The sequence below is a fragment of the Pituophis catenifer genome, unplaced genomic scaffold, assembly GCF_029215685.1.
Source record: "Pituophis catenifer annectens isolate HBS135680 unplaced genomic scaffold, rPitCat1.0.hap2 SCAF_1, whole genome shotgun sequence".
Taxonomy (NCBI): domain Eukaryota; kingdom Metazoa; phylum Chordata; class Lepidosauria; order Squamata; family Colubridae; genus Pituophis; species Pituophis catenifer.
In genome coordinates, this window is record NW_027256881.1 from 296,413,839 (window position 1) to 296,440,583 (window position 26,745).

The following is a 26,745-nucleotide window of genomic DNA, read 5'->3' on the forward strand; positions in this document are numbered from 1 at the left end:
GTGATAGCAGTGTTCCAATATCTCAGGGGCTGCCACAAAGAAGAGGGAGTCAAATTATTCTCCAAAGCACCTGAAGGCAGAATAAGAAGCAATGGATGGAAACTAATCAAGAAGAGAAGCAACTAGAACTAAGGACAAATTTCCTGACAATTACAACAATTAATTAGTGGAACGACTTGCCTCCAGAAATTGTGGATGCTCCAATATTGGAAGTTTTAAAGAAGGGTTGGATAACCATTTTTCTGAAATGGTATAGGGTTTCCTGCCTGAGTAGGGGGTTGGACTAGAAGACCTCCAAGGTCCCTTCCAACTCTGTTATTCTGTTCTGTTCTGTTCTGTTCTGTTCTGTTCTGTTCTAATAAATTGAATGTTTATAGTTGGTAAATTGTATAATACCTTATTTAAGATCTGTCAATGTAAAAGAAAGCTGTTGAAAGGGGAAGAGAAATTCATGTGAATATAATTCATGCCAAATTGTGTCAAAATGGATTTTCTTCTAAAGTATTTTAACTTATGGAGGGGAATCACTTTTCAGTGGCATATTTATAATCTGTCCCTTCATAGGGGATGGAAAGGAATAGGATTCTTGTGTCTACAAAAAGGCATAGCCATGTTCCCCTATGCCATTCTCAGAGATCTATAACTGTCAAGGTTTCCTAAGTCACTTCACATTATCACCTAAGTCTTAGTGTATGAGACCAACACAAAAGGAGGAGCATTGTTAAGAATAGTAAATGTTATTCTTGCCTTCAAAAGGAGGAAAAAATAAAAAGAAAATTACAGGCAGATCACCTTGATCTCAGTCAAGAATTTATCTCAAACCTCCCATAGGTTTCTACTACAAAGATAACAAAACGTGGGCTAGGCTATCATTAGGATACAAGCTGGTTGGTCAACAGCACCATATTGCTGTATGACAGCAATATGCTGTATGACAGTGACTCTACTATAAAAATTATAAAACCATAGGGCTTCATTCTAGACCATGTGCTGTTCAACATATTTCTTCAATCTTTGTATTTGCCCCTATATTTTATGCTGTTTTAACTCTGTATGTTGCCTAGAATATTTGGATTTGTAGCCTCTAAATCTAAACAAATAAATGAAAATAAATGGGGTTAGAAATTATTATTAGGAGCCTTGGTAGTACAGTGGTTTAATGCACCCTGTTATTAACACAGCTGCAGGTTTGAATCTTACCAGGCTCAAGATTGACTCAGCCTTCCATTCTTTCTAAGGTAGGTGAAATGAGGACCCAGTTTGTGGGGGCAATAAGCTGACTTTGTATAAATATATAAAAGTATGAAGGCTATTGCTTAACGCATTGTAAGCCGCTGTGAGTCTCCGGAGAAGGGCGGCATATAAATCAAATTTAAAAAAAAAAATTATCAGATTTACAAATGACACAAAGATATGAAGATTAGCAAGCATCTAAGGGACAGTATTAGGATTCAGGAGGTCATTGGCAAACTGGAACAAGCGGTAATCAGCAAGATGAATCTCAATGTGGATAAATCCATAATCCTACATCTGGGCAGGAACAATAAAACATGAGCCTAGGAAGTGGGTGACCATAGTGAGAAATACAAAAATTATCTTAGTGCCTTGCTTGATCACAAGCTGAACATAACCTACTAGTAGTGTAATGCAGTTTTTTTAAAAAAGCAAATACAATATGAGCGTGCATAAACAGAAGGAACAATAGGTCTAAACTATGATGAATTATATTTTGGTTGGACATCATGCAAAAAAAACAAAGTTTTCTCTGCCTGAAGAAGAGTAGACACTCATCAGAAGTATTTAAAGAAGTTGGATGCTATAGCAGAAGATTCCTGCACCAGTCTAGAGGTTCAACTATACAATTTCCAAGATAAATTCTACTGTACTCCTCACATTCAATGAGTCCATCTCCTTTATCTCCTTTTGCTGTCTTTCTTAATACTGTATCCCCCCCCACTTCTGCTCTTCAAAGGTTATTTGCAGTAGTTGCTCTCTAGAGGCAGGAAAGCAATTGAGAGCAAGAAAGTTATCTCAATTATTTTCCAATCTCACTGGAAATCCTAGAAAATTTCAATTTAACCTAAAATGATCTTGAGCTCTATATGGATGGACTGATTAGGTGCCATCAATTCATTCTTGACTCTTAGCAGCAACACAGACAGAGTCTCTAACCTGGGCTTTGAAGTCTTGCAATGATTATTATTACCACTATAACTTGAGTCCATCCACCTTTCAGGTTAGATGCTATCAGTATGAGTATGAAGTGAGAGAGAACAAGCTAAAACAAACATGAAATCATCACTAAAAGTATGATTGTTTAGACCAATGGACCACTGGAAAGAAACATCAAAGATAAGACAATACTATGCAGTATAGATTATAAACTCAATCCCTCCAGGACACAGTGTGATTCCAGAGCTTTTGATGAACTATTCCCTGTGAGTGGAAGTTCTCATCCCTTCTCCTTTCCCACCCTGGCATTTTTTATGTATGAAAACCTATAGCAATATAGCAGTATTTTTCAGACAATTTGCTGGTTTTGTGAAGAAGCCAATTTAAGTATTATACAACAGGGAGGAAAGCCCATTTCATATTATGCAGAGTCACAGGAAACAGTTCAAAGGAGTCCATTTTCCTTCCAGACCTAGCAGGATCTACAGTAGTGCACATACTTAGCAAAAACTTGGGGCTCTTTGTCATGCACAATTATTTTCTTAATCAAGTATCATATCTGGGAGTTCTTCTTTATCCTAGAACATACATTGAGATTTGACACCCTGAAACAGTCAACTGCCTCCTTGCTGGAAAACACTCATTTTCTGATATAGCTTCATCCAAGCAAACAACCTTCGCTTTGTTAAGGATCTCCTTTTCTATTTTCTGTTTGGGAAAAAGTGTCCAGTTATGTGTCAATTATCTCTGATGGAGACTGGTAACATTCTCTTATATTGGGGCTGTGTGGAAGGGATAGTTAAAATTTCAAGCAATTATCCACTTTTGCAGTTCCCAAGGAGACAATATGATTCCTTTTCGTACTGTGTTATTGCTAGGTAGTATGAAAGCATCTTTCATGGCTGAGACAGCAATTAAAGGCATCTGTATCTCACGAATTTCTCCCCTGCCAGGTCTTAATTCTTAGAGCTGCAATGACCAAAGTATATAGCAATAGCAATCTTAGACTTATATACCCCTTCACAGTGCTTTTACAGCCCTCTCTAAACTGTTTACAGAGTCAGCATATTGCCCCCAACAATCTGGGTCTTCATTTTACTGACCTTGGAAGGATGGAAGCCTGAGTCAACCTTGAACCGGTGGGACTTGAACTGCCAAACTGCTGGCAATCAGCAGTCAGCAAAAGTAGCCTGCAGTACTGCACTGTAACCACTGCACCACCACGGCTCTTGGAAAAGAGAAACTGTGTTCACAAGATGGTTATCCAGGAATTATAAACTTAGCATCTACATTCTGTAGCAGCACATCCCTTCTGGAATGAGGTGCCCCCTCCCCAATATCTGGGTGGTCCTTGTTCTATTGTAGTTCATAAAAGTGGCAAAGACCTGGCTCTTCACCCAAACCTTTAGCAAGGGAGAATGGGATCCCTAACTCCATTTCATTTTATGTATAGTGCTTGTCATCTTTTATCTTTTAAGGATTTCACTGCAATTTCTTCATTTGATTGTTGTGAGCTAACCATAGGCACGCAACAATCATTATTATTGTTTGCATGATATTTATTTATTTAAAACATGTATATCTCTTATATCTTATATATACATGTATACATCTTATAAGAAACTCTGAGCAGCTCCAAATATTTGAAGTCTAGCTAAATTTAACCTTGGTTTGAGTTTGTTTGTGTATCATAGGATGTGCTGTAAACCCAGTCCATTTTGTTAATTTATTGCTCAGTCTATTGTATGAACCCAGGAAACAGATTATTGAAGTAGCCAGTAATTATGTGTTGAGCAAAGGCAGTTGTGTCCAAAGGAAAGGTAAAAGACAGATAGATTTTATTTTCTGTTTCCTTTTCTTGTTTACTCATTTGCTCTCAACACCCAGAAGGAAAGAAAGGGCAGTCAGTTGAACAGAAATGTCAACAATAACATGCTCAGCAATGCTTAACACAGTTGGCTCACTCCAAATCACCACCAACATGTGATAATCTAAGCCAAAGAACAGTGATCACCTGCAGTTCTGGGGACAGCACAACACTCTGGGTAAGATTGCTCTGCTCCCTGGTGGCAGAGATTGAGAGAAAGAGAGAGAGAAGGAATTGTGGTGACACAATGAAAATGGGTCCCACTGGGTCCAGTTCCAAGTGAGAAAATGTACACAGAAGAGAGGGCAGAAAATGAAGCTGATCCTCACAGTTACAGTTCACGAAAACTTAGGGCTTTTAATAAAATTGGCTGCCAGCAGGCTTCTTTTGATGGTTTATCCTGCCAAGCCAAAAACAAAGCGGAGTCCCACTTTGAAGGCACCTGGCTGGCCAAGGTCATGTTAAATCTGAGACCATCCTGGGATAGACGTGATGTAACCAGGAGGGTGATATTGGGATTATCCAAGAGTATGAGGACACAGCAACGGGTGAGATGGACAGAAGGGACAGGGGGACAGGAAGGCAAGAAAGAGGCAGTGTGGCAGGGGTGGGTGAGTTGGCCCTGTCTTTCAGCCTTGGGAAGCTGCATTGAAAGCAAGCCTCTGCCCACTTAGCCTTCCAAAAAGCACTGGAGACTTTTCCCTCAAGTGCCGGAACAAGAGGATTTTACTGGCCATTTTTACTTCTGGCTGTTCACCGCCCTGAGTCCTTCCGGAGAAGGGTGGTATATAAATTTAAATATTAAATTAAATTAATTAAATTAAATTTTAGAAGAGACAGCTTGTGAAAGTTTTAACTTTAGTGCCAGGTTTTTAAACGTTTTTGGTTTCCACATCTGTATGTATTGTTTTCTTTTCTTATTGATGTTGTTTTAATGGTTGATTGGGAGCCGCCCAATATATGATGGTGGCTATATAAGTGTTTTGAAAAAACAACCAAACAAAAAGTTCCGAAGAGGGGGGAAAAAAGACGCCCTCCTTCTTCCGGGCTCCCACTCGGCCTTTGGCTCCCTGGCCAGAAGCAGGACGAACCGGCCCTCCTGCCGTAGGGAGTCTATTAGCACTTGTTGGCTTGGCTCTCCAACGCGGTGGCGGCGTCTGTCTGAGGAGGGAAAGTCTTCTCTTGCAGGAGTAGATTGGCGGGAATCGGGGGGAGGGAGGGAGGCGGAGGGGGCGCCCTCCCCGCCTTGTCCTCCGCCTCCCACCTCTTTTCTCCCCCTCGCTCTTCGTAGGTGCTGACGCGCCGCTCGCCTCCTATTAATCATCCCCGCGAGCCGACGAGCTGCAACTAATGCCAGTTGGGCTGGAGGCGGCGCGCAGCTCCGTCCTTTTTTCCCGCTCTCCCTGCGCTGTGGGAGCAAAGGACGGCGGCGCTCGCCCTCAGGCTGTTGTGCCCTGAGGAGAAAGGATGTTGAGCCGCCGCCGGGCTGCCCGAGCACTCGCGCCTCTCCCGCCATCCTGAGCTCGGGCCGACGGGGCGGAGGATGGCCCCTGCGCCAGGCTGGTGGCGGGCGCTGCTGGAGGCATGGACTCGGCAGCGGCTGGCAGGAACTCCTCCGGCCCCGCTGGCCCCAACGGCACGGTGAGCGGCGGCGGGGGCGGCGGCGGAGGCGGCGGGGGCGGCGAGTCTCCGGGCAGCGGCAGCGCCATCCTCATCTCCTTCATCTACTCCGTGGTGTGCCTGGTGGGTCTGTGCGGTAACTCCATGGTCATCTACGTGATCCTGCGCTACGCGAAGATGAAGACCGCCACCAACATCTACATCCTCAACCTGGCCATTGCGGACGAGCTGCTGATGCTGAGCGTGCCTTTCCTGGTTACCTCCACGCTGCTCCACCACTGGCCCTTCGGGTCGCTGCTCTGCCGCCTGGTGCTCAGCGTGGACGCGGTCAACATGTTCACCAGCATCTATTGCCTGACCGTGCTCAGCGTGGACCGCTACATCGCGGTGGTGCACCCCATCAAGGCGTCGCGCTACCGCCGGCCCACGGTGGCCAAGATGGTTAACTTGGCCGTCTGGGGGCTGGCCCTCGTCATCATTCTGCCCATCCTCATCTTCTCCCGGACCGAGGCCAACACGGACGGCACGGTGGCCTGCAACATGATGATGCCCGAACCTAAGCAGAAGTGGCTGGTGGTCTTCGTGGTCTACACTTTCCTCATGGGCTTCCTCTTCCCCGTGGTGGCCATCAGCCTCTGCTACATCCTCATCATTGCCAAGATGCGCGTGGTGGCGCTCAAGGCCGGCTGGCAACAGCGCAAGCGCTCCGAGCGGAAGATCACGCTCATGGTCCTCATGGTGGTCACCGTCTTCGTCATCTGCTGGATGCCTTTCTACGTCGTGCAGTTGGTCAACCTCTTCGTCGAGCCCGACGACGCCACCATCAGCCAACTTTCCGTCATCCTGGGCTACGCCAACAGTTGCGCCAACCCCATCCTCTACGGCTTCCTCTCGGACAACTTCAAGCGCTCCTTCCAGAGGCTCCTGTGCCTTAGCTGGATGGACAACGCCGCCGAGGAGCCGGTCGACTACTACGCCACCGCCCTCAAGAGCAGGGCCTACAGCGTGGAGGACTTTCCCGCCGACAACTTCGGAGAGTCGGGCAGCGTGTACCGCAACGGGACTTGCACCTCCAGGATTACAACCCTCTGAGGGCAGCTTTCTGACTCTCCCGGGCCGGGCCGAGCGGAGTGGAAGGGGGGCGGGAGGAGATCGGGCCAAGAGAAAGAGGCGGAGGGGGGCAAGGAGAGGCGGAGAGAGCGGCCCGAGGGACAGACGGCTCCCCCGCTGGCCATCTTCAACTTTTAAGCTGGCCCACTCGGCTGGACGCTCCTTCTCCCTCTTCCTTGTCAAAGGATGAGATCTTGGGCAGCCTGGCCGGTTCTCCACCCCCCTCCGCTTCCCTTCCCTCCGGAGCCTTGAGTCTCTCTAGCGTTTTCTTTGAGGTCCGGGGCCCGCGAGTGTGCTTTTCTTCACCGGCGAGGGCGTCTGGGCTTGGCATCAAGTTGAGGACCACTGGATGGGCCGCGATATCCAAGTCCCACGTGAAAGATTGCTGAGCGCTGCTGGAGGGTTTTTGCCCCTGGCTTCCGGAAAAGAAACCAAACCAAATCAGGACCTAGGTTGCCTTTATCTGTTTTTTCAGCAGCATAAAGAGATGCCGGGGACGGGCTCAAAACAGACCCCCCTAAAACCGTGGGTATTCCTGATGGTAGCGGTGTGTAGGTGTGTTGTTTCAGAAGTTGAGACTGGGACTCACTCTCGATAAGCTCACACGGTGTACTCAGTGGTTCGCCTGAGCCAACCAGCAGTATTGAAAACATACAAGCTTAGCTTTACAACGAGCCTTGTTTCTAAATCATTCCACAGTTCATCTTTGGGAGTGGGGGGGGGGGAGAGAGAATAATTCCAGATTCGCCAGAAGGTTGGCAAAAATCCTTCTCACCCTTTCCAAGAACTTCCCCAGCAGGAAGCAAATTATCCTGAGGCAGTACAAAATCTTAGATCTGCTTGGCAGCCCCAGGAGAAAGCTAACTATTCCATCAGCTTAATAGAAACGAATAATCTTATCTTTTCCCTCTGGGTCCCTGCTGCGGGACCAATTTCTGTTCGCTGGCTTTGAGCAAGCCTGGGGGAAATGGTGATCCATCTGGAAAGGGAAAGGAAACCAGTCCAGTAGAAAGCAAGCAGGGTTTTGTTATCTCAAAGCAGCAGCTGGCTGTTGATAAGGAAGAAAGCCCCAGCCAGCCACTCTTTCCCAGATGATTGTCAAGATCTGAGTCCTGAACTCCCAGCAGGGTTTGATTTGGCGTTTTGAATCAAGGGGAGGGGAGAACAGCAAAGTTACAGTCCTGGGCTGGTATTTGTTACAAACTACAAACAGAGAGAAATAAGGAGGAAAGAGCAATTTGTGAATGGGAGGCTGAGGGTTGGTTGTTTTTTTAAAAAGCCTTCTTTGAGACATCAAGATTACTTCGGCTGCAGTTCTCAAAGTACTCACCAATGGTTACCTCAGAAAAAATATATCTGGCTTTAGAGGAATAATTATTAAATGGCTTGAAAAGTTCAATCAAAAGTACCCTTCTAACTGTTCAAAAGCAGTTCAAACTAAAAGAAACAATGTAGCCAAATTCAAGATTATTTATTGATTTGCTTATTTACACAACTTTGACCCTTCAGTAATATGTCTTGCTAGATCTGGCCCAACATCATTTAAACCAGCACTTATCTCCTAAGTTTCAAAATCAACCAAGGAAAAGTCATAAGAGATGCAAAGCATTGATTTAATATATGTTATGCTCTTTTAATTGGACCTTAAATTCAATAAACCAGGAGGTCTGCAACCTTTATTCTCTTCTAGAAAGCATAAATCCTATGGGAGACCTCTAGGGCTTCCCATTGTAATCATAATATATAGCACTGACAGTAGAGTTCTAGACCACTATTGCTTTGGGTCATATTCTTCGTTGGGGTTTTTATTTATTATTTGACTATAATAAATATTCAATTTGATTCAAGTCATATTCAGTCCCTTTAGAATTAGGATGCATATTTCCCATAACTGATGGAGACTAAAAAAAAAAAGAGTTCAAGAACAATGAAACGGCTAAATGATTAGTTAGTACAAATGGCCTCATCTGACCAAATATTTTCTCTATCAAACAGCCAGGCACAGATCCTACAAAAGAAATAAATAAAAACAAGGTGCTGGAGTGGGGCTTGGGGAAGATCCAGATGATCCTCTTTTTGCCACTTCTACCCAGATGAAATGTATTCTTCATTTAATTTATAATACGCTTGTTTAAATTACTTTGCTGTGTGTTACATTTCTTGGGAGCCAGTTTTCAAATGTAAAATAAATAATTTTTCTTTTTATATTTCTAATTCTATGTAGTTTCTATGTTGTGGAGACAATTCTCTATAAAACAGTCCTTAAAAATAGATTTTGGGAGTATACAAATTCATGATGCTTACATCTGTTTAAAGCACTTTCTTTGGTCAGAGAATGTCTGTAGTTTGGGAAGAAAGTTCTTTTGTTCTTGTATTTTGTCTCCTGTCCTATACTGTTATTGTATATGTTTTGGAAAAGTGTTTTTTATAAAGAATAATGATGGTTAATATACAACTCTTAATATCCTTTGCTTTAGATTTATCCTAAATAGTTTGATTAAAAAAATTAATGCGCAAATAAAAAACAGATGTGAAATGGAAGTCCTAATATTCCAAATCTTCTCCATTTATTTAACAGAAGGCCCATTAAAAGGATCTGAGAGAAGAATTGAGATAAAAATAGATACATATTTGCTTGAAAACATGCAAAATATGCAATACAGATCATTTTGGAGCAAATACATTCAAACTACAATCTTGATTCCCTAATACCTATTAAAAAATAAGAGTATATTTTCTTGTATGATGGTGTTAGTAAACATTACAAGTTTAAAGCAAGATGAGTTGAGAAAACCTAATTTTATACTCAACTTTATAATCGAATTTCCATGATAAATTCTTATCGATTTTATTCTGATAATTTACAGAGGTTTTGACAATTTCTTGAACTTTAATAATACTTCAGTTTCTTCCAATTTAATTAATTATTTAATGCCAGTAATTAATATGGTACCTTTGAATGGAGTGCAATTAGGAAAAAATCTTCAGTGCATTCAGCTTGAATTTTAATATTCTTAATACTGCAATATTTATTTTATCAAGGAGAATGTCCTATTAAGCCCGTGAGGAAAAATATGTATAACACTGCTATAAATTAGATATTAAAACATGCAACCAAATTGTAATGTAATTAAAATCACATACATTTGTACTTTTCAACAATATGTATGTACATTGTTCAAAGGTACTTATTCATATCCAAACAATGCATTTTTTTTCAGTGAAATTTGATTCTTTGCCTGAATTGGGCTTCCAGTTCAATCAGAAAAAGGGGGAAATTAAGAAGTAAAACTAGAAGACAAAAGTAAGCCTAAGTGCATTTTCAAATAGGCTGAACACTATTTGGACAACCTTTGTTACACTGTGTGACAGAGCTATCTGAAAAAGTAAGTTTAAAAAGCTGGGGAAAAAACTTCTGAAAATAATTATTCATAATCTGTGGAACTAAAGGAAAAATTCAACCTTATGTATATCTACTTAGAAGTAACTCTCACTGGTGGCCACAGGACTTATTTCCCATAAAGGATGTACAGGATTGTAGCTTCACAAATGTCAAAAGATTGAGCATTACTATTTATTATAAGAGTTACCAAAATGCAAGATTTTGAATCATGCTTTTAGCCTGTATTTTAGAGTATTAACTTGATATGCATTTTAATTCATTTACTAATTGCAGCTTGCCTTTTTTTCAGGGCTCCTTTCCATGTAAATTCTAACCTGCCACTTGAAATGAAAAGCATCAAATTGTTTAGGGCAGAAACACTACTGCACCAGTTTATAATATTGTTTTACAATATTAGAACAGTATTTCAACTTCAGATCACTTATTTCCTTAACAGAGGATCTATCCAGTACTCTTACGTTGTGACCTTCCTCCAGCAATGCTGTAATTCAGTGTTAGCTTAATAAATAGATGTCTTTAACACTTATTTGTAATCCATTTTTATTGTTCCTCTGCAATTGCTTGACTGATTTTGATCTTTAAAGGACATTGAAAAAGCATATAATTGCACATAGCCCCGACATTTGTTGAGACAAAAAACAAAGATTTGCTTGTTCTTTTGTCATCATGCAAAGACATGTTGACAAGTGGGTGTTTTGAACTACATTGTGGATTAAAACCAACATTTTATCCAAAATGTGCAAGATGCATTTGAACAAGAAGGAATATAAAAACTGAACTGCCAATATTGAATTAAAAGATGGCAGATCATGACTCATCAGATATGGGTAGGTGAAAGCCATTATTGAATTCCTATATCTACAGTGAAAAACTAGCATCTCTAAAGATAAAACAATACGGGTGGGTATTGTGGCAGTAAAACTGGAAACACTTATTAGAATTGTGGACTCCTTTTGAGAAATTGTACAGAAGGAAAACATAAAGGCAATTAAAATATGTGCCAAATTTCACAAAATATTTTTTTCTTGGGAATAGGCAGTGTGACATGTTTTTAGCACAGTAACAACTCCACAATTGGTTTTCATTATATTTTCTTTTATATATTTTGTAGAAAACAATGTCCTGAAAGTCCATTTAGCTAAGAGTAAAACAATATCTTGTAGTCTCATCTGCCCATTGTAAAATCCATTGAGAGAAGCAGCTCTGAAGCCTGAATCACAGTACTAATGGGAACATATTGTATATTCAACATTTAATGGATGCTGTATTGCTTACAAAAAGTGTGAAGTCTACATTCCCCTATATTTTACACAGATTAAAAAAATTAGGGCATTAACAATGAAAGAATAGCCAGGTTTTTTTACCAAGTGCATGTTTTCATAAAAGCTTAATGCTGACTCACTTCGTTCAGTACAATAATTGTTGACATCATAAAAGCAAGTAGGTTTTAATGAGAAATGTTAATGGTTACATTAGTTAAAAATCTTAAATAAAATGTGCTGTGCCAACAAAATGATTGCCTGGCTATTGCTTAACAGCTGTTATACAATAGCACAATACCACTAAGTGCTATATTGGCACTATCTGCCAAAACATCAGAGTTAGATCATTTGGGATTTGAGATGGAAATTCATCTATTGAACAATGTTGCAGCATTTTTCCAGATGTCTCAGACAGTTAAAAACAAAGTATTATTAATTATAGGAGAGAACGATACTCACAGTATATAAAATAAACTACTTCTACCACAACAATCATTGTGAGAAGCATCAATGTGTTGATTTTACATGCATGCACATGTGCAATGCATCACAATGTCATGCTTGCCATCCAGTCAATTTTGGTTCCCTCAGGCAGATATCCAGGTTGAAGAACCCTAACCCATATATTCTATTATTAATCTTGTTATTTTTTCAAACAAAAATCTGTATGGAAAAAAAAAGAGGTTTAATGGCTTTTTACTGAATGTAAATACAAAGAGAAAGAAAAAGAAGCAAAGGTCAAAATTATAAAGATAAGAAAAACATGGGGAAAAGAAAAAAGAAAATTAAGGGGGGGAAATCCGAAGTATGTATTAATGAGTATACGTACATATAGAATTATATACATCAATTACTGGTACCCAGTTTCCCCCAAAATAAGACATCCCCTGATAATAAGCCCAATCGGGCTTTTGAACACATGGCAATAAGGCCGAGCACTTATTTCAGGGTTCAAAAAAATATAAGACAGGGTCTTATTTTCAGGGAAACACGGTAGTTATATTTCACTGGAATCATCCATAGTTTATCAATGCTAATGATCCATTCATAAGTTGCTAATAAAATCAATTTTGCACACCATTGACTAATTGGGACAACTTTTCTCTTCTCAATGCTGGGGAATAAATATTTGTATAAATAGGTCAGTGTTAGAGAGCACATTGAGTCCTCAGGTTCAGAAGCTGAACAGTTGTAGCAGCATGAAACTGAGCCCACTCAACAGGAGTTAACAGAAGGGAGGGCTCTTCAGTTGCAGGCTGAGTCAGCATATCCAGATCCTGGGTTAACCAAAGGCCTGACCTATCCAAGGTCCTGAAGCTGGCAGCAATAGAGAGCAAAGGAAACCAACCAGACAGGAAGAATTGTGGGTCAACAAATTAGCCCAGCAGGGAATAAGGGCCACATAAAGAAAACTGTAGCTGGATTGGCTCTTTGTGGCACTCAATATTCCCCTGTTCCCTCAGTCCCTGGACAGGAGCCCTAATGGTGCCTTTAATTTTCTGCTAATGACATAAAAGTATGTAACTCAATGTGAAGTATTACATTGTTATAATTCTTGGATAAAGTCAGCATGAAAAATTCATGCATACATGCATTCTTTATATGTATTTTATCAGAAGAAAAAGTTAAATATTTTTGAAAGTTATGCTGATAATGACACATTTAGAATAAATTGTTCCTATAGCAAAAAAACTGAAATACCAAGTAGTCATTGATTTGTATCCTCCAGAGAAGAATAACATGACCCAATTTCAACATTCATTTCTAATAGAGTCAAGCTTCATGAGATTTTACCACATCCATTTCATATATAAAATATCCATAGTGACAGTTAATATACCATTGACGTCAAATCATTTTGTACATTTCTGTGCTATATAGTTTGTCTTTCCAAAGATATATATTTATGAATTGCAATGTGCATTAGAGAAATAAAAAGTGTCTCTGTTTTAATCATGGAACTAATTAAAACTCAATGGGAGATTGAGCAGCATAAACTTGGCAATGTTTATGGGTAACTTATATAATAAAGTGGCATGCAGATTTGGGAATAACTCTGCAGCCCACCTCAAATCAATAGTATGGTCAAATGCATTCTTCTTGACACCTTGATAAGTTTATTTTGCATATTCTCTAACAGGGAATTGCTGGAAGAACCAAAGTATTATTCAGAACCTAACTCCAAATATTGCTGAAGGTGCAAAACATTAAGCAGTTTGGAGAAACATGTCACTTAAATCATTTTTTATACCTGTGTGATATTTTATGTCCTAACCCATTGCAGGGAATTATTTAAATCTGCTTGCAAAACATGTACATGGTAGATGGTATTATGTAATAGAACATGAATCTCATGTGATAGACTAGACTGAGAATGATTTAAAGCTTTCACTTTTTCATCTTGGCTACTTCTTCTATTATGATAGACAATTGTTCTTCTCATCCTGTGCTAGAATCTCAATTCAATTCTTCTTTGCTGATTCTCAGAGTTTTGGTGGATAAAGTAGTTATTGGGAAAGTAGAAGAATTAACATTCCAACCTACTGCCCTTCTTTATTTCTTACTGCAAGTCAGGGAGACCAAACCGATGACTGGGGCCAGAAAAGAAAAGCTAGTTGTTCAATCACTCTGAAAAATGAAACAGGTGGTAAAAAGGCCTATTACATTTTGCAATATGGCACACCGGTAGCAATTACAAGAGCTGAGATGAATCAGGAGCCCTCCAAATGTAAAGCCACTCTGCACAGAAACTCCAGAGAAAATGCCGCAAAAATACCCTTGTTGGAGCAGGAGTTTAGCTGGTTGTTAGTTGGCTCACCTTTTAATATATGCACAAATGGGCAGACATAATAGGGTCATAGGCAGTGGTGAAATCCATTTTTTTTTTACTACTGGTTCTGTGGGTGTGGCTTGGTGGGCATGGTGTGGCTTGGTGGGTGTGGCAGGGGAAGGATACTGCAAAATCTCCATTCCCACCCCACTCCAGGGGAAGGATATTGCAAAATCTCCATTCCCACCCCACTCTGGGGCCAGCCAGAGGTGGTATTTGCCGGTTCTCCAAACTACTCAAAATTTCCACTACTGGTTCTCTGAATTGCTCAAAATTTCCACTACCGATTCTCCAGAACCTGTCAGAATTTGCTGGATTTCACCCCTGGTCATAGGGTAGTTGCACCTTTCTCAGATTGCATAACATCATATGTTTTTGCATAGATTTGTTGTGGATTTGCAACAATATTTAAATACAGGTAGTCCTCGATTTACAACAGTTCACTTAGTTACCGTTCAAAGTTACAACGGCACTGAAAAAAGTGATTTATGATCGTTTTTCACACTTATGACTGTTGCAGCATCCCCATTTATATTCGGATGCTTGACAACTGACCCATACTTACGATGGTTGCAATTTCCTGAGGCAGCTTGCGCAAGCTTCTGACAAGCAAAGTCAATGAGGAAACCAGATTCACTTAACAACCGTGTTACTAATTTAACAACTGCAGTAACTCACTTAACAAAAGTGGCAAGAGAAGTTGTAAAATGGGGCACAACTCACTTAACAAATTTCTCACTTAGCAACAGAAATTTTGGCTCAATTGTGGTCATAAGCTGACAACTATCTGTATATCTTTTAAAAATATCTGTATTATTAGCTAGCGTTTTTAAGATAAGGTACATCATGTTTCTGGAGATTGTAAGCATTATAATAAATAAATGTCATATTTATTTATCATAAATAAAATACCTAGTACAATCTTTGATTTGCTCTGCCAATATTTAATGAAGGAATTCACTAATAAACAACTTCACATATTTTCTTCCTTTCTTTACACCTATGCAACTGATAACATTTTTATCATTCAACTATGAATATTCTCCAACATTCTGCATATTTAATCAATAGTTTGAGAGTATCTCTGCTCTATCAGTTATTAAAAACATTAATGAGTCCTATGAAAGCTGCATTCCTACAAAAATTAACTGCAGTCTTACTTACTGCAGTTACTTATTTTCAACAAAAAATAATAGCAACAGAAAAAAATTGAGCAACCCCTATTTTTTAACAATTTCACATACCTCTCATATGCAATTTTATATTACTACATCATTTTAAAATAATTGTCCCTTAATTTAATATAAAGAGTTTTGCACATAATTGTTGTTGTTAGTTGCAAAGTCATGTCCGACCCCATGGACCCCATCGCGACCTCATGGACAATGTTCCTCCAGGCCTTCCTGTCCTCTACCATCCCCCAGAGTCCATTAAGCTCATGCCGACAGCTTCAGTGACTCCATCCAGCCACCTCATTCTCTGTCATCCCATTCTTCTTTTGCCCTCAATCGTTCCCAGCATTAGGCTCTTCTCCAGTGAGTCCTTCCTTCTCATTAGGTGGCTAAAGTATTTGAGTTTCATCTTCAGGATCTGGCCTTCTAAAGAGCAGTCAGGGTTGATCTCCTCTAGGACTGACCAATTTGATTGCCTCGCAGTCCAAGGGACTCGCAGGAGTCTTCTCCAGCACCATAGTTCAAAGGCCTCAGTTCTTTGGCACTCAACCTTTCTTATGGTCCAACTTTTACAGCCACACATTGCAACTGGGAAAACCCTAGCCTTGACTATATGCACTTTTGTTGGCAGGTGATGTCTCTGCTTTTTAATATGCTGTCTAGATTTGCCATAGCTTTCCTCCCCAGGAGCAAGAGTCTTTTAATTTCTTGGCTGCAGTCCCCATCTGCAGTGATCTTGGAGCCCAGGAAAATAAAATTTTCTTCTCCATTTCTTCCCCATCTATTTGCCAGGAATTGAGAGGGCCAGATGCCATGAACTTAGTTTTCTTAATGTTGAGTTTCAAGCCAACTTTTGCACTCTCCTCCTTCACCCGCATCAAGAGGCTCTTTAGTTCCTCTTCACTTTCTGCCGTTTGAATGGTATCATCTGCATATCTGAGGTTGTTGATATTTCTCCCCGCAATCTTAATTCCAACTTGTGATTCATCTAGCCCCACCTTTCTCATGATGTGCTCTGCATAAAAGTTAAATAGGCAGGGCGACAGTATACAGTCTTGCCGAACTCCTTTCTCAATTTTAAACCAATCAGTGGTTCCAGTGGATCCACTCCAGTGGATCACGTTTTGTCAGAGCTCTCTGCTATGACCTATCCGCCTTGGGTGGCCCTGCACGGCATAGCTCATAGCTTCATTGTGCTATGCAAGTCCCTTCACCACGGCAAGGCATGAAGGGGTTGCACATAATATAATTCTAAATATAGATTTGTATATCAAAATGTAAAAATCTTCTAAGAATGTGCCTGAAGCTCAATAGAATTCTTTACTTCTAGATTTTAATATAAATCTGAAAGAGATAACTGAATAGATAAAGATTAGTTTCATCAAAGTTACGCTCATTTGTTTGGTTTTTTTTTTCCGGAAAAAAATTAAAAGCAGAATCCATACTCAAACTGTTTCTACTTCATTTGTGCTGTGTATTCAAATCTGTTTCAAAGGATCTTCCAACTTTTTAGAGCAGAGTATGAGGGTTCATGAAGGAGCTGGAGAGGGAAACAGAATGAGTGGAAGTTTAGTTGCAGACAAGAGACATTCAGCTGAATTAAATTGTACAACTATTATGCTATATTAAAGGTGGAAGAAATTCTGAAGTGATTTATCCTGGTCTGATTTGTTTACATATTAAAAACCTGGCATTTTGAGAAGAGCATGTGGACTTTCTATATCTATTCTATTCTATTCTATTCTATTCTATTCTATTCTATTCTATTCTATTCTATTCTATTCTATTCTATTCTATTCTATTCTATTCTATTCTATTCTATTCTATTCTCTATCTATCTATCTATCTATCTATCTATCTATCATCTACCGGTATCTATCTTCTGGTATCTATCTACCAGTATCTACCCATTCATCCATCCATCCATCCACCCACCTATCTACCTATCTACCTACTTATTCCCCACCCACCCATCCATCCATCCATCCATCCATCCATCCATCCATCCATCTATCTAGCTATCTAGCTATCTAGCTATCTAGCTATCTAGCTATCTAGCTATCTAGCTATCATCTATCATCATCTGTCTGTCTATCTAATTTATCTTCTATCTATCATCTTCCCCCACCTTCTAGTCCAATGCTTGGGAGAAGAACCAGGTCTTCACAGCCCTCCAGAAGTTGAAACAAGGAGGAATCCCCCTGATCTCTAGTGAGAGGCTGTTCGGAAGCACTGGGGTGGCCATTAAGAAGGCCTGGCTCTAAGATCCATCAGGTGGCAAATTTAAGGGAGGAGACCTCAAGTGCATTCATTCTAGCTAACCTACCAGGATGGGCAGATACCCCCAGGGAAAGGCAGTCCTGCAAATAACATGTAGGATTTTAAAGAAGATAACTAGTATCTTGCACCCAGAAAAAAACTGGAAGTCAATGCAGATCACACAGCAGTGGAATTTCTCAAATGAACAGTGGGGCATCCAAAAGTACAAGTGCGACTGCATTCTGGACTAGCTGCAGTTTCCAGATGTCCTAAAGTTCATTTACTGACCGTTCAACGGCACTGAAAAAAGTGACATGACCATTTTTTGCCCTTATGACCATTGTAACATCCCCATGGTCACATGATCAAAATTCAGAAGCTTAGCAACTGACTCATATTTATGAAGGTTGCAGTGTCCTGAGGTAGATTCACCACACTGAGTTTTACTGTTATATAAAGTTATTTTTATACTGTCTGTCAGCTGCCATTGTCAGGGAGGGAGCAAAACTTGCAAGACATCTGGAACAGAATTGTGATGGAAGCTCTGCCCCGTCTAAACTTGCACAGGATGTCAAGGGATTTACACAAAGGGTGGACTCAGTTTGCCATTTTGACACACACACACACACATCTCCATGGATGCTGCTGCTACTTGTGTATCTGTACGTTGCAATTCTTCTAATGCTAGTAGTGAAGTGGCTTAATAGTTCAGAAGAAGCTGAATATTTTTCTTTTTGGGCAGTCTTCTTTTGGAAAGGAGGTAGAAATTAGGGATGAAATCCAGGTGGTTCTGACAAGTTCTGGAGAACCGGTAGAGGAAATTTTGAGTAGTTCGGAGAACCAGCAAATACCACCTCTGGCTGGTCCCAGAGAATGGGGATTTTGCAGTATCCTTCCTCTGGAGTGGGGTGGGAATGGAGATTTTGCAGTATCCTTCCCTTGCCACGCCCACCGAACAGGTAGTAAAAAAATTTGAATTTCACCACTGGTAGAAATCCCATGTTGGAGGGATCCTCCATGCAGTTTCTTAGAGCAATTTCTATGTAAAAAAAAATCCTACAAGGATTTGTTTAAGTTTGCAGCATATTGGCTATAATATCCAAAACCTACTAGTATTGTTCTTACATAAGCAAGGAATGATGCATGTTGTATAGATACAACGCTGTAACATAATCTGCACTTTTGCTATGTTATTAAAAAGTGTTATATGAAAACCTTGATTGTTCAAAGCCATGATGGACAGTGGAAAGCAGTATCTATGGCTCCAATTATTGCTTGTTTAATAAGTATATGGATAAGGAATGTATTTAAATGTATAAGGAATGCATTTAAATGATGTAAGGAGTATGTTGCTTGAAGAAGGCATATGTGCATTTTATATGTTGATAATACCACATTGGTAGCTGAGAATCCAAATAATTTCCAGTAAATATAAATATATAAACAGTTCATAAATTTATCTATGCAGTAAGCAGCCTTTGCTTATTCAATACCAGCTCTTTAAAAAAAAAAAAAGTTTGAACATATTTTTTCTCACTTTCTAGCCATTATATGGATTGGAAATAATTCTACTGATTTTGCTGAAAAATCATTTTAGTTTAGATTAGGGTTTCACGATGCAGATCTAGGCACTTTCATATATAATTAAGCACAAAATTATAGCTCTACATCAAGGTATTTCCTTCCACTCCACGATTACTAATATCTGATGCATCCCTATTCTAATGAGTGCATAGGATTTTCACTTGCCCTTCCAGTAGTAAGGAAGTGCCACATGGGTCTGAATTTATCAATAAAAAATTATAGCTGTATCAGTAACAACTCTTGGTTTTTATAATGCTTAGTTCTAAATTTATTAGGGGTGTGTGTGTGTAGATACAGTTCAACCAAGGTAAATATATATTGGATTAGATAGGCTTAAGGCACAAATTTGCATAGGAGTAAAGTAGGTTGCATAAAATTGCATGTTCATCCATACGTCCAATATTATATTAACTCTCAGTGTAAGAAATGTTATAAAAAGCACAGAAAAGGAAGAAGAAATAAAATAATAAACTAAAATAAATAAAAGTTAAGTAATGAAGCCATGTTAAGAAAAGAAAATACAGCCAAACCTGGTTTATACCAACACCATGTATTATATCTCCCAAGCCATTCTTACTTCCATATACATGTATTAACCACTTTATAGATTGCCTTTTGTTCTCTAAACTTCTCACTTTTTGTTGAATTTCAATATCATCTGCGATTACCTATATTTTCCCTTTTAGCCTACTCACTCTTCATCTATTTGCTTTGCAGTTTGATCATCATCCTTTCCCTCTACATAACAAGCCATCTTCACATACTTTTCATACATTCATACTTTTGTGTACAATCCACATTCATCCATTATCCCCACTGTTCTTTAACCACACACTTGTTAAATAATCCATTTTAACTACTTTCTTTTATGCTTGTTACAACAAACTCAGATCCAATTTTCATACAATGTAACAGTGTTTTTCAACCTTAGTAGCTCTAAGAATTCCTGTAGGCCAGCTGGGGTAATCTAGGAGTTGAAATATCATAGCCAAGGTTGAGAAACATTGATATACTAAAATATGGAGAAGCACATTCTTATTCACAGCCATACCAAACATATTATCCACTATCTATATTAGTATTTGCATGTCTTCTCCCCATTTTTTGTACATACTGTTCAGAGATATACCAATTCATTTACTTCACATTTATGCATAACTTGCCATCATTCTCTCCATCTTCCTTGTCAAACACAATTATCTTGGGCTTTGTTATCTTAATTTTCAGATCCGTAGTCCTTGACATATCAGACAATACATCTAACATTCATTGCAAAAGCATTCAAGTTTTCAGCCAAGCATTCAACATTGTTTGCCCACAAAGGTACACAATTATTCACATGCCCAGAGAACATACCTCTAATATCATGACAAGTATTCCTTATACATTTACCTCTAAATATAACCACCATGACATCCTTGTCTAACTCTCTGTTCAATGTTGAATTATTAAGATGCCTTTATTATTATGCATGTTTTACTTCCATCATTATACCACATTCAGCATCCATCAATAGCTTTAATTCCTTATTCATGAAAACCATTTCTGAATTCCGTTGTATTCATTTTATCGTATACTTTTTCTAAATCAACAAACATGCACTAAACATTTGCTAAGACATTTGTCAAAAACACATTTACTAATTTCTCTATATAGTAGTCTTTATTTTCATAAGTACTCTCTTTCCCTTTGTATAGAGAAACAATAACATTTTCTAGTTGTCAGGCAAGACAGAATTTTCACACACCACTCTGGATAAGTGAGACAGTGATTCCACAAGCAAAATGCATCCGTATTTTAAGTTTTCTCCAGTTAGTAGTATATTGCTTAAGAACGTTGAAAACTGTTCCTGGGTCAAAATTGCAAGTATAGTTCAATCTTGGTCACTAAACTGAATAGGTTCATTGGCACTTAGCATTTTATTTACTATGGAAAACCAAAACACTTATTTTCCCAGTAGAAAATCTTTAACGTTTGTTTTTCCTCTGCCCTTCCAATCTTAGAAGCTTAGCATAATCAGTACATATCGTCAGTACTCTTCAGGAATTTACATTAAAGATAAATATATGAACATTTTATATGTTAAATATTTTGTATTTTTTCTACATCATCCCCATGTAGCTGAATCATATATCAGTTGGACTGCAATGCTAAGGTTTTAGTTATTAAATTAACTAAAATACTCTAGGTCCATGTTTAAAGATGCAAAAATATATCTGGAACTCCAGAAGAAAAGGCAGACAGAATGAAAAAAAAACCTGGATGAGACAAATAAGATCTAGTATTCCCACAGATTCTAATTTCTCTGCATCTGCTAAACTATTCCTACATGGATTTTAGTAAAGCAACAAACTGCCTGCCCTTTTAATCATTAGCAAAGAACATTTAACTCTCACAACATATGTTCCAGCATATTCCAAATGAAAGCATTCATATCCTACAGGTATATTTCGCCCGAAATATATCTGATATCCACTTTCACATTTTTAAAGACCTGTCCTATGATAATCTGATTATAAGGTCTTATATTCAATTCATGGTAATTTGGATTACTGGGCTACCAGTCTTTTCTGAATAAAATTAGCTGCTTCCAATTAAAGTTCTGAATATGAAGTTTTTGAATACTGATGCTCAGACTTTAAAATGTTATCTGGTTGAAATGCTCAATTTAGGTGTTCTTAATAAAAGCAGAAGAGAGTTTGACCTTTCTACTTCTCCATTTGAAATAAAACTGCTAAAAGATGCTTAACGTTTCGTTTAAATCGTGTTTCTCTGTTCCTAACCTTACTGGGTTTATTTTCAAAATGACCTCTTCATGATACTTTACAGTGAGGGAGTAAGGCACAAATCTCCATGCATTCATTTGTTGGTGTTCCATTTATAATAATAAATTTATAAATGTATATCCTACTTTTTCCTTGAATCTCTTGAATTTTCTCATATTAAATTCATCAGTAAAAAAGTTAGCCATATAAAATGCAGGACTATATGATATTCATACAATGAAAATCAAGTGATAAATGCAGCATCACATCAGTCAATTCACTGATAAAATATTTATTAAGAACTGGAAAAATGAAACGGTCTTTCTCCATTTTGGAAAAAAAATCCAAAATATAACCCAAAAATGAGTCTCCATGGGAATAAGTTAGATGCCAAGGATCTCTTCCTGGTTATTATCTGACACATCTAAAGAGCAAGACATCTAGAAAATAGCTGAATTATCAAGTTCAATTCATTAGAAAAGCGAGATGGGAGAAATTAAAATGATCAGCTAAGCCATCTATTAAATAGGTACATATATGAACCCAGTGAAGTACAACACTTTTCATAACATTGAACTAGCATATGCTAAAGAAATGTTTGGAAACTGCCATGTCTATATTTAGGGGATTTCCATTTAAGCAAGTTGGAACACAAAACTTTACATCATAAAAATTAAGCACTGGTCAATATTTCTTCCTTTAAAAGAATCGATGAAGCCACAGAACTGCATTTTTCAGAGCCTTTTTTTCAGCCAGACAAATTGAACTGGACATGCTTGTATAGTAGAATAGCCATGACACTCAAAATAAGATGAATTTAAGAGAGCCATCCTAATATGTCTATTTGGAATATGTTCTCTTTGATTCAATGGGACACATTCCCAAAAAGACAACTATATCAATACCGTGTTAGATAAGCACCCAGCAAATTCAAATGAGATATAATGCACTTCCAATAACTCTATTGGTTTCTGATTAAGTCTTACCATTAATACCTTAAAAATGAGAATTTGAGGGTTTAAAAATAAGAAAGTTATGTGATAAAATGATAGCGTACAGGAGCCATAGTTTCACTTTACCCTTTGCTCCTTGATGGCAAATATCTACCTATCTTCCAAAACCATAATTACTGTACCACCCAAGAAAGCCACCTGCAAGAGTGACTTCTTACAACTATAATCAGTTCTATTAGCTTGTTCTCCTCTCCCTATAGACAATATGGCAGTGACAGCAGAGCCTGTGCATCCAGTCCAAATTCTTGCAAGATACAGCAAGAGTAGATATAATTAGCTGTGACTCCTTGAACTTTTCTCCAGGCAACACAACACTGTTCACACAGCTTGGGCTCAGCTGCAGTAACAAGGAAGGGGGAGGAGAGAGAGAGAGAGAGAGAGAGAGGGAGAGAGAGAGAGAGAGAGAGAGAGAGAGAGACTACAATCAAGTAAGTGGTGGCCTTCATACAGCACAGTCACTCGCAGCAGTCCATTTTTCAATTATCTAGCTGGATCACTGCAAGAAATATGCACTGCCATTTCTCATCCTTTTAACTCTTCTATTTTAGGGAACAATCTAGATGGTGGGGAAGAGAGATTTCTGATCAATGTTGCCAAGGACATATCGAAGAAAAGAAACCGTTCTAGTTCATCAAATGGTGTCGAACAAAACACAACTGCCTTTAAACAAAACAGATAACTTCCATTTCTACATATGCAACCTGTAAAACATTTGCTACTATTTATTATATTCAAAAGAATATCTCCCCTTCGTCCACCACTGGATTTCTTCTCGAGATGTTCTCATGTGTCTTTCCGGCCTCTTTATGGTTGTCCCAACTCAGCTGGCTTAAAACCTTCCTGAGAGGCTATGGACTCTGCTTTGCTGGGTCCCAAGGAGCGTTCAGAGTCGGTGGGGGTGGCAGAGGCTTCTGGGTCGCCTTCTACAATCACAGCACCATCTTTTGTAGGCTGGGAACCCTTGGAAGAGCGGTTCTTGAAGCACCTCTGGAAGACCTGGAGCGAGACCATGACCATAATCAGAAGAGCCACCACCGCCACCGCGATCAGGATGAAGATATAGTTGAAGGTGTTTGAAGTAGCCAAAGGGTTGTTCGTGCCGTTGTCGATCGGAGTTTGAAACGGCTCCAGAAGCGATATATTTTGACCAGGTCCGCTGGTGCTGTTGGAAGGGAAAGTCCCCGTAGCCCTCGGAGTAGATACGGTGGGCTTCGCCGTCGTCGCAGCATCTCTGGCTGGCGCGGCGCAACTCTCTTCGTCGGCCGCCAAGCGGGATCTCCAAGCGCATAAACAACGGAAGGCGCCTTGGGCGCTAAAGCAGTCCGTGAATTCCGCACAGTCTCCGCTGCTCGGGCTCCAGTAGCCGCTGGGACAGGAGCACAGGTCCCGCTCCGTGCCTTCCCAATGGGAGCCGTTGGGCGACAGGCGGCAAGTGAATCGCGCCTCTCGCCCGGGGCACCTTATAGTAAGATTGGTGCCCGGAGGGCTGAATTCCACGGCCGGCCTTTGAAGCTGAAAAGGCAGCCTGTAGTAGAACATTCCGCGGGCGCCCGAAGCCGAGTGGAGGGCGGGGCACATGCCCGCGTAGTTGTATTTACAGATATAACCGGGGCTGGCCTTGGTGCAGCCGTGGTCCTTCAGGCCCCACCGGTTGAGGTCCGCTTGGCCCGAGCTGACTTGCAACCCGGCGCATCTCTGCATCGTGCAGGACTTGGTCGGTTCTCTGAGCCACTTGGGCGGCGTGGCGGTCCCGTTGTCTCTCGGCTCCTCAATCCCCGGGGAGACCCAGGAGAAGCCCCTGAGCGGCAGGTCTTGAAGGGTGCACTGCTGGGCTTTCTTAACCAGGCCCAACCAAAACAAAGAGCCGGCCGTCTCGCTGACGAGTCCTTTCAGCAGAGCGAGAATGACCCCGACTTCGGTGCGGCCGCTGGCCGTGCTCAGGGCTCCTCCGTGCTGGACGCAAGCGTTCTGGGCCTGATAAAAGTTCATGCGGCCTAGGTGGATGCTGTAGCAGGCCCCAGATGCCTGGCACCAAGCGCGGCCGCTCTGGGTGAGCTCGGCAGAGCCCCAGAGCCCTGAGAAAGGCGGCAAGAGGGCGAGCGAGGCGAAGATCAGGCCTCGCATCTTGGCTCTCGGCTCCACAAATGGGAACGGAAACCTGGATTGAAGGAATGCCGTGTGGAGGGAACTCCCTTTCCTTACGCTTCACAACCGTATCAGGACTCCCAGAGCCTTCTCTTCTAATTGCAGGAAGGAAATGTGTCAGGAGTTAGGCCTAACCTTCACATCCTCGGTTTACTGAAGGGCCTCTTTTCCAGCGCAGGGAAGGTCTGATAAAATCAGCCAGGAGAGTCTTTTCTTCTCTTGGCAGAGGCTGGAAAAATGGTCATATTAAAGAGAGATTGACAAGAAAAAGCAGTAAAGTACAGTATTCTTTGGCTAAACTGGAGTTCTAATACTTTTGATTTATTTCATCCATCTATATTAATATATTATATTATATATATAATTATATATAATATTATATATATATATATTAATATATATTAATATATTAATATATTAAAATCAGCTGTCTAAACAAATTTCTTTAGCTTTAAATACAGGTAGTCCTCAACTTACAACAGTTGGTTTAGTGGCCGTTCAAAGTTACAACAGCACTGAAAAAAGTGACTTATGACCAGTTTTCACACTTACAACCCCATGGTGATATGATAAAAATTCAGATGCTTGGCAGTTAGATCATATTTATGACAGTTGCAGTGTCCCAGGGTCATGTGATCCCCTTTTGCGACCTTCTGACAAGCAAAGTCAATAAGAAAGTCAGATTCACTTAACAACAGTTTGACTAATTTAACAACTATAATGATTCACTTAACTGGCAAGAAGCGGGCAAACTCAATAAATGTTTCACTTAGCAACAGAAATTTGGGGCTCGATTGTGGTCATAAATCAAGAATTACTTGTACTTTGCCTGTGCCAGACTAGGCTAGATGATCTCCCACATCCCATAAGGCAGTAACTCTTCCAGTCGTGTTTTGGCTAGGTATATGTAAGTTACATTTATCCGGTTTTGTTAAACTTTAGGAGCAGTATGAAGCCATTAATTTATAATTTTGGAATCAACAGTCTGGATTAGGACTAATTACATGTGAAGCCATTGGATGGTTTTGATTAATTCACATTAATACATTCTGAGAAAGGAAAAGCATATTTCTGTGTCTTGAGGGAAGGAGCTGGATAATATATAAAGCCCAAAGTCACTGATTAAGGTCATTCTCCCATTAGAGGCTTGTAGCATTTTCATTGCCGTGTTAATTTTGTCTTGAAGATACTGTCACAACTGGGGAAATAATGTAAAATTAGCACCATTAGAAAACACTACAATTAACCAATGAAAGTGATACACTTCAAAACTGATGTGGTTTTTCAGGGTTTTTTTAACAGATATTTAGAAACTGAAGATCTTTTATCAGCCACTGACTATAAGTAGTCCTCATTTAATAACTGCCTTGTTTAATGACTGTTTGCATTTATGACAGTGATGAAAAAATAACTTTGCAACCAATCCTCACATTTACAACCTTCACAGATCTGTAAAGCAAAGGAAAGCTGAAGTCATAAACACAGTTGTGCTTACTTAGCTCCTTCTTCGCTTAATGACTTAGTTGCTGGTCCCAATTATGGT

At 39.8% G+C, this 26,745-nt stretch overlaps 2 protein-coding genes across 2 annotated transcripts; one reads left to right on the plus strand and one right to left on the minus strand.

The window, feature by feature from the left end:
• The first annotated feature begins 5,623 nt into the window (after nt 1-5,623).
• Nucleotides 5,624-6,751, plus strand: SSTR1 (somatostatin receptor 1). The gene has a single exon (XM_070931393.1). It carries the CDS (start codon nt 5,624-5,626, stop codon nt 6,749-6,751), a length of 1,128 nt encoding a protein of 375 aa, XP_070787494.1.
• A 16,991-nt stretch (nt 6,752-23,742) lies between these two features.
• Nucleotides 23,743-25,181, minus strand: CLEC14A (C-type lectin domain containing 14A). The gene has a single exon (XM_070931394.1). The coding sequence runs from the start codon at nt 25,179-25,181 to the stop codon at nt 23,862-23,864; it is 1,320 nt and encodes a 439-aa protein (XP_070787495.1). The 3' UTR covers nt 23,743-23,861.
• Nucleotides 25,182-26,745: the final 1,564 nt, after the last annotated feature.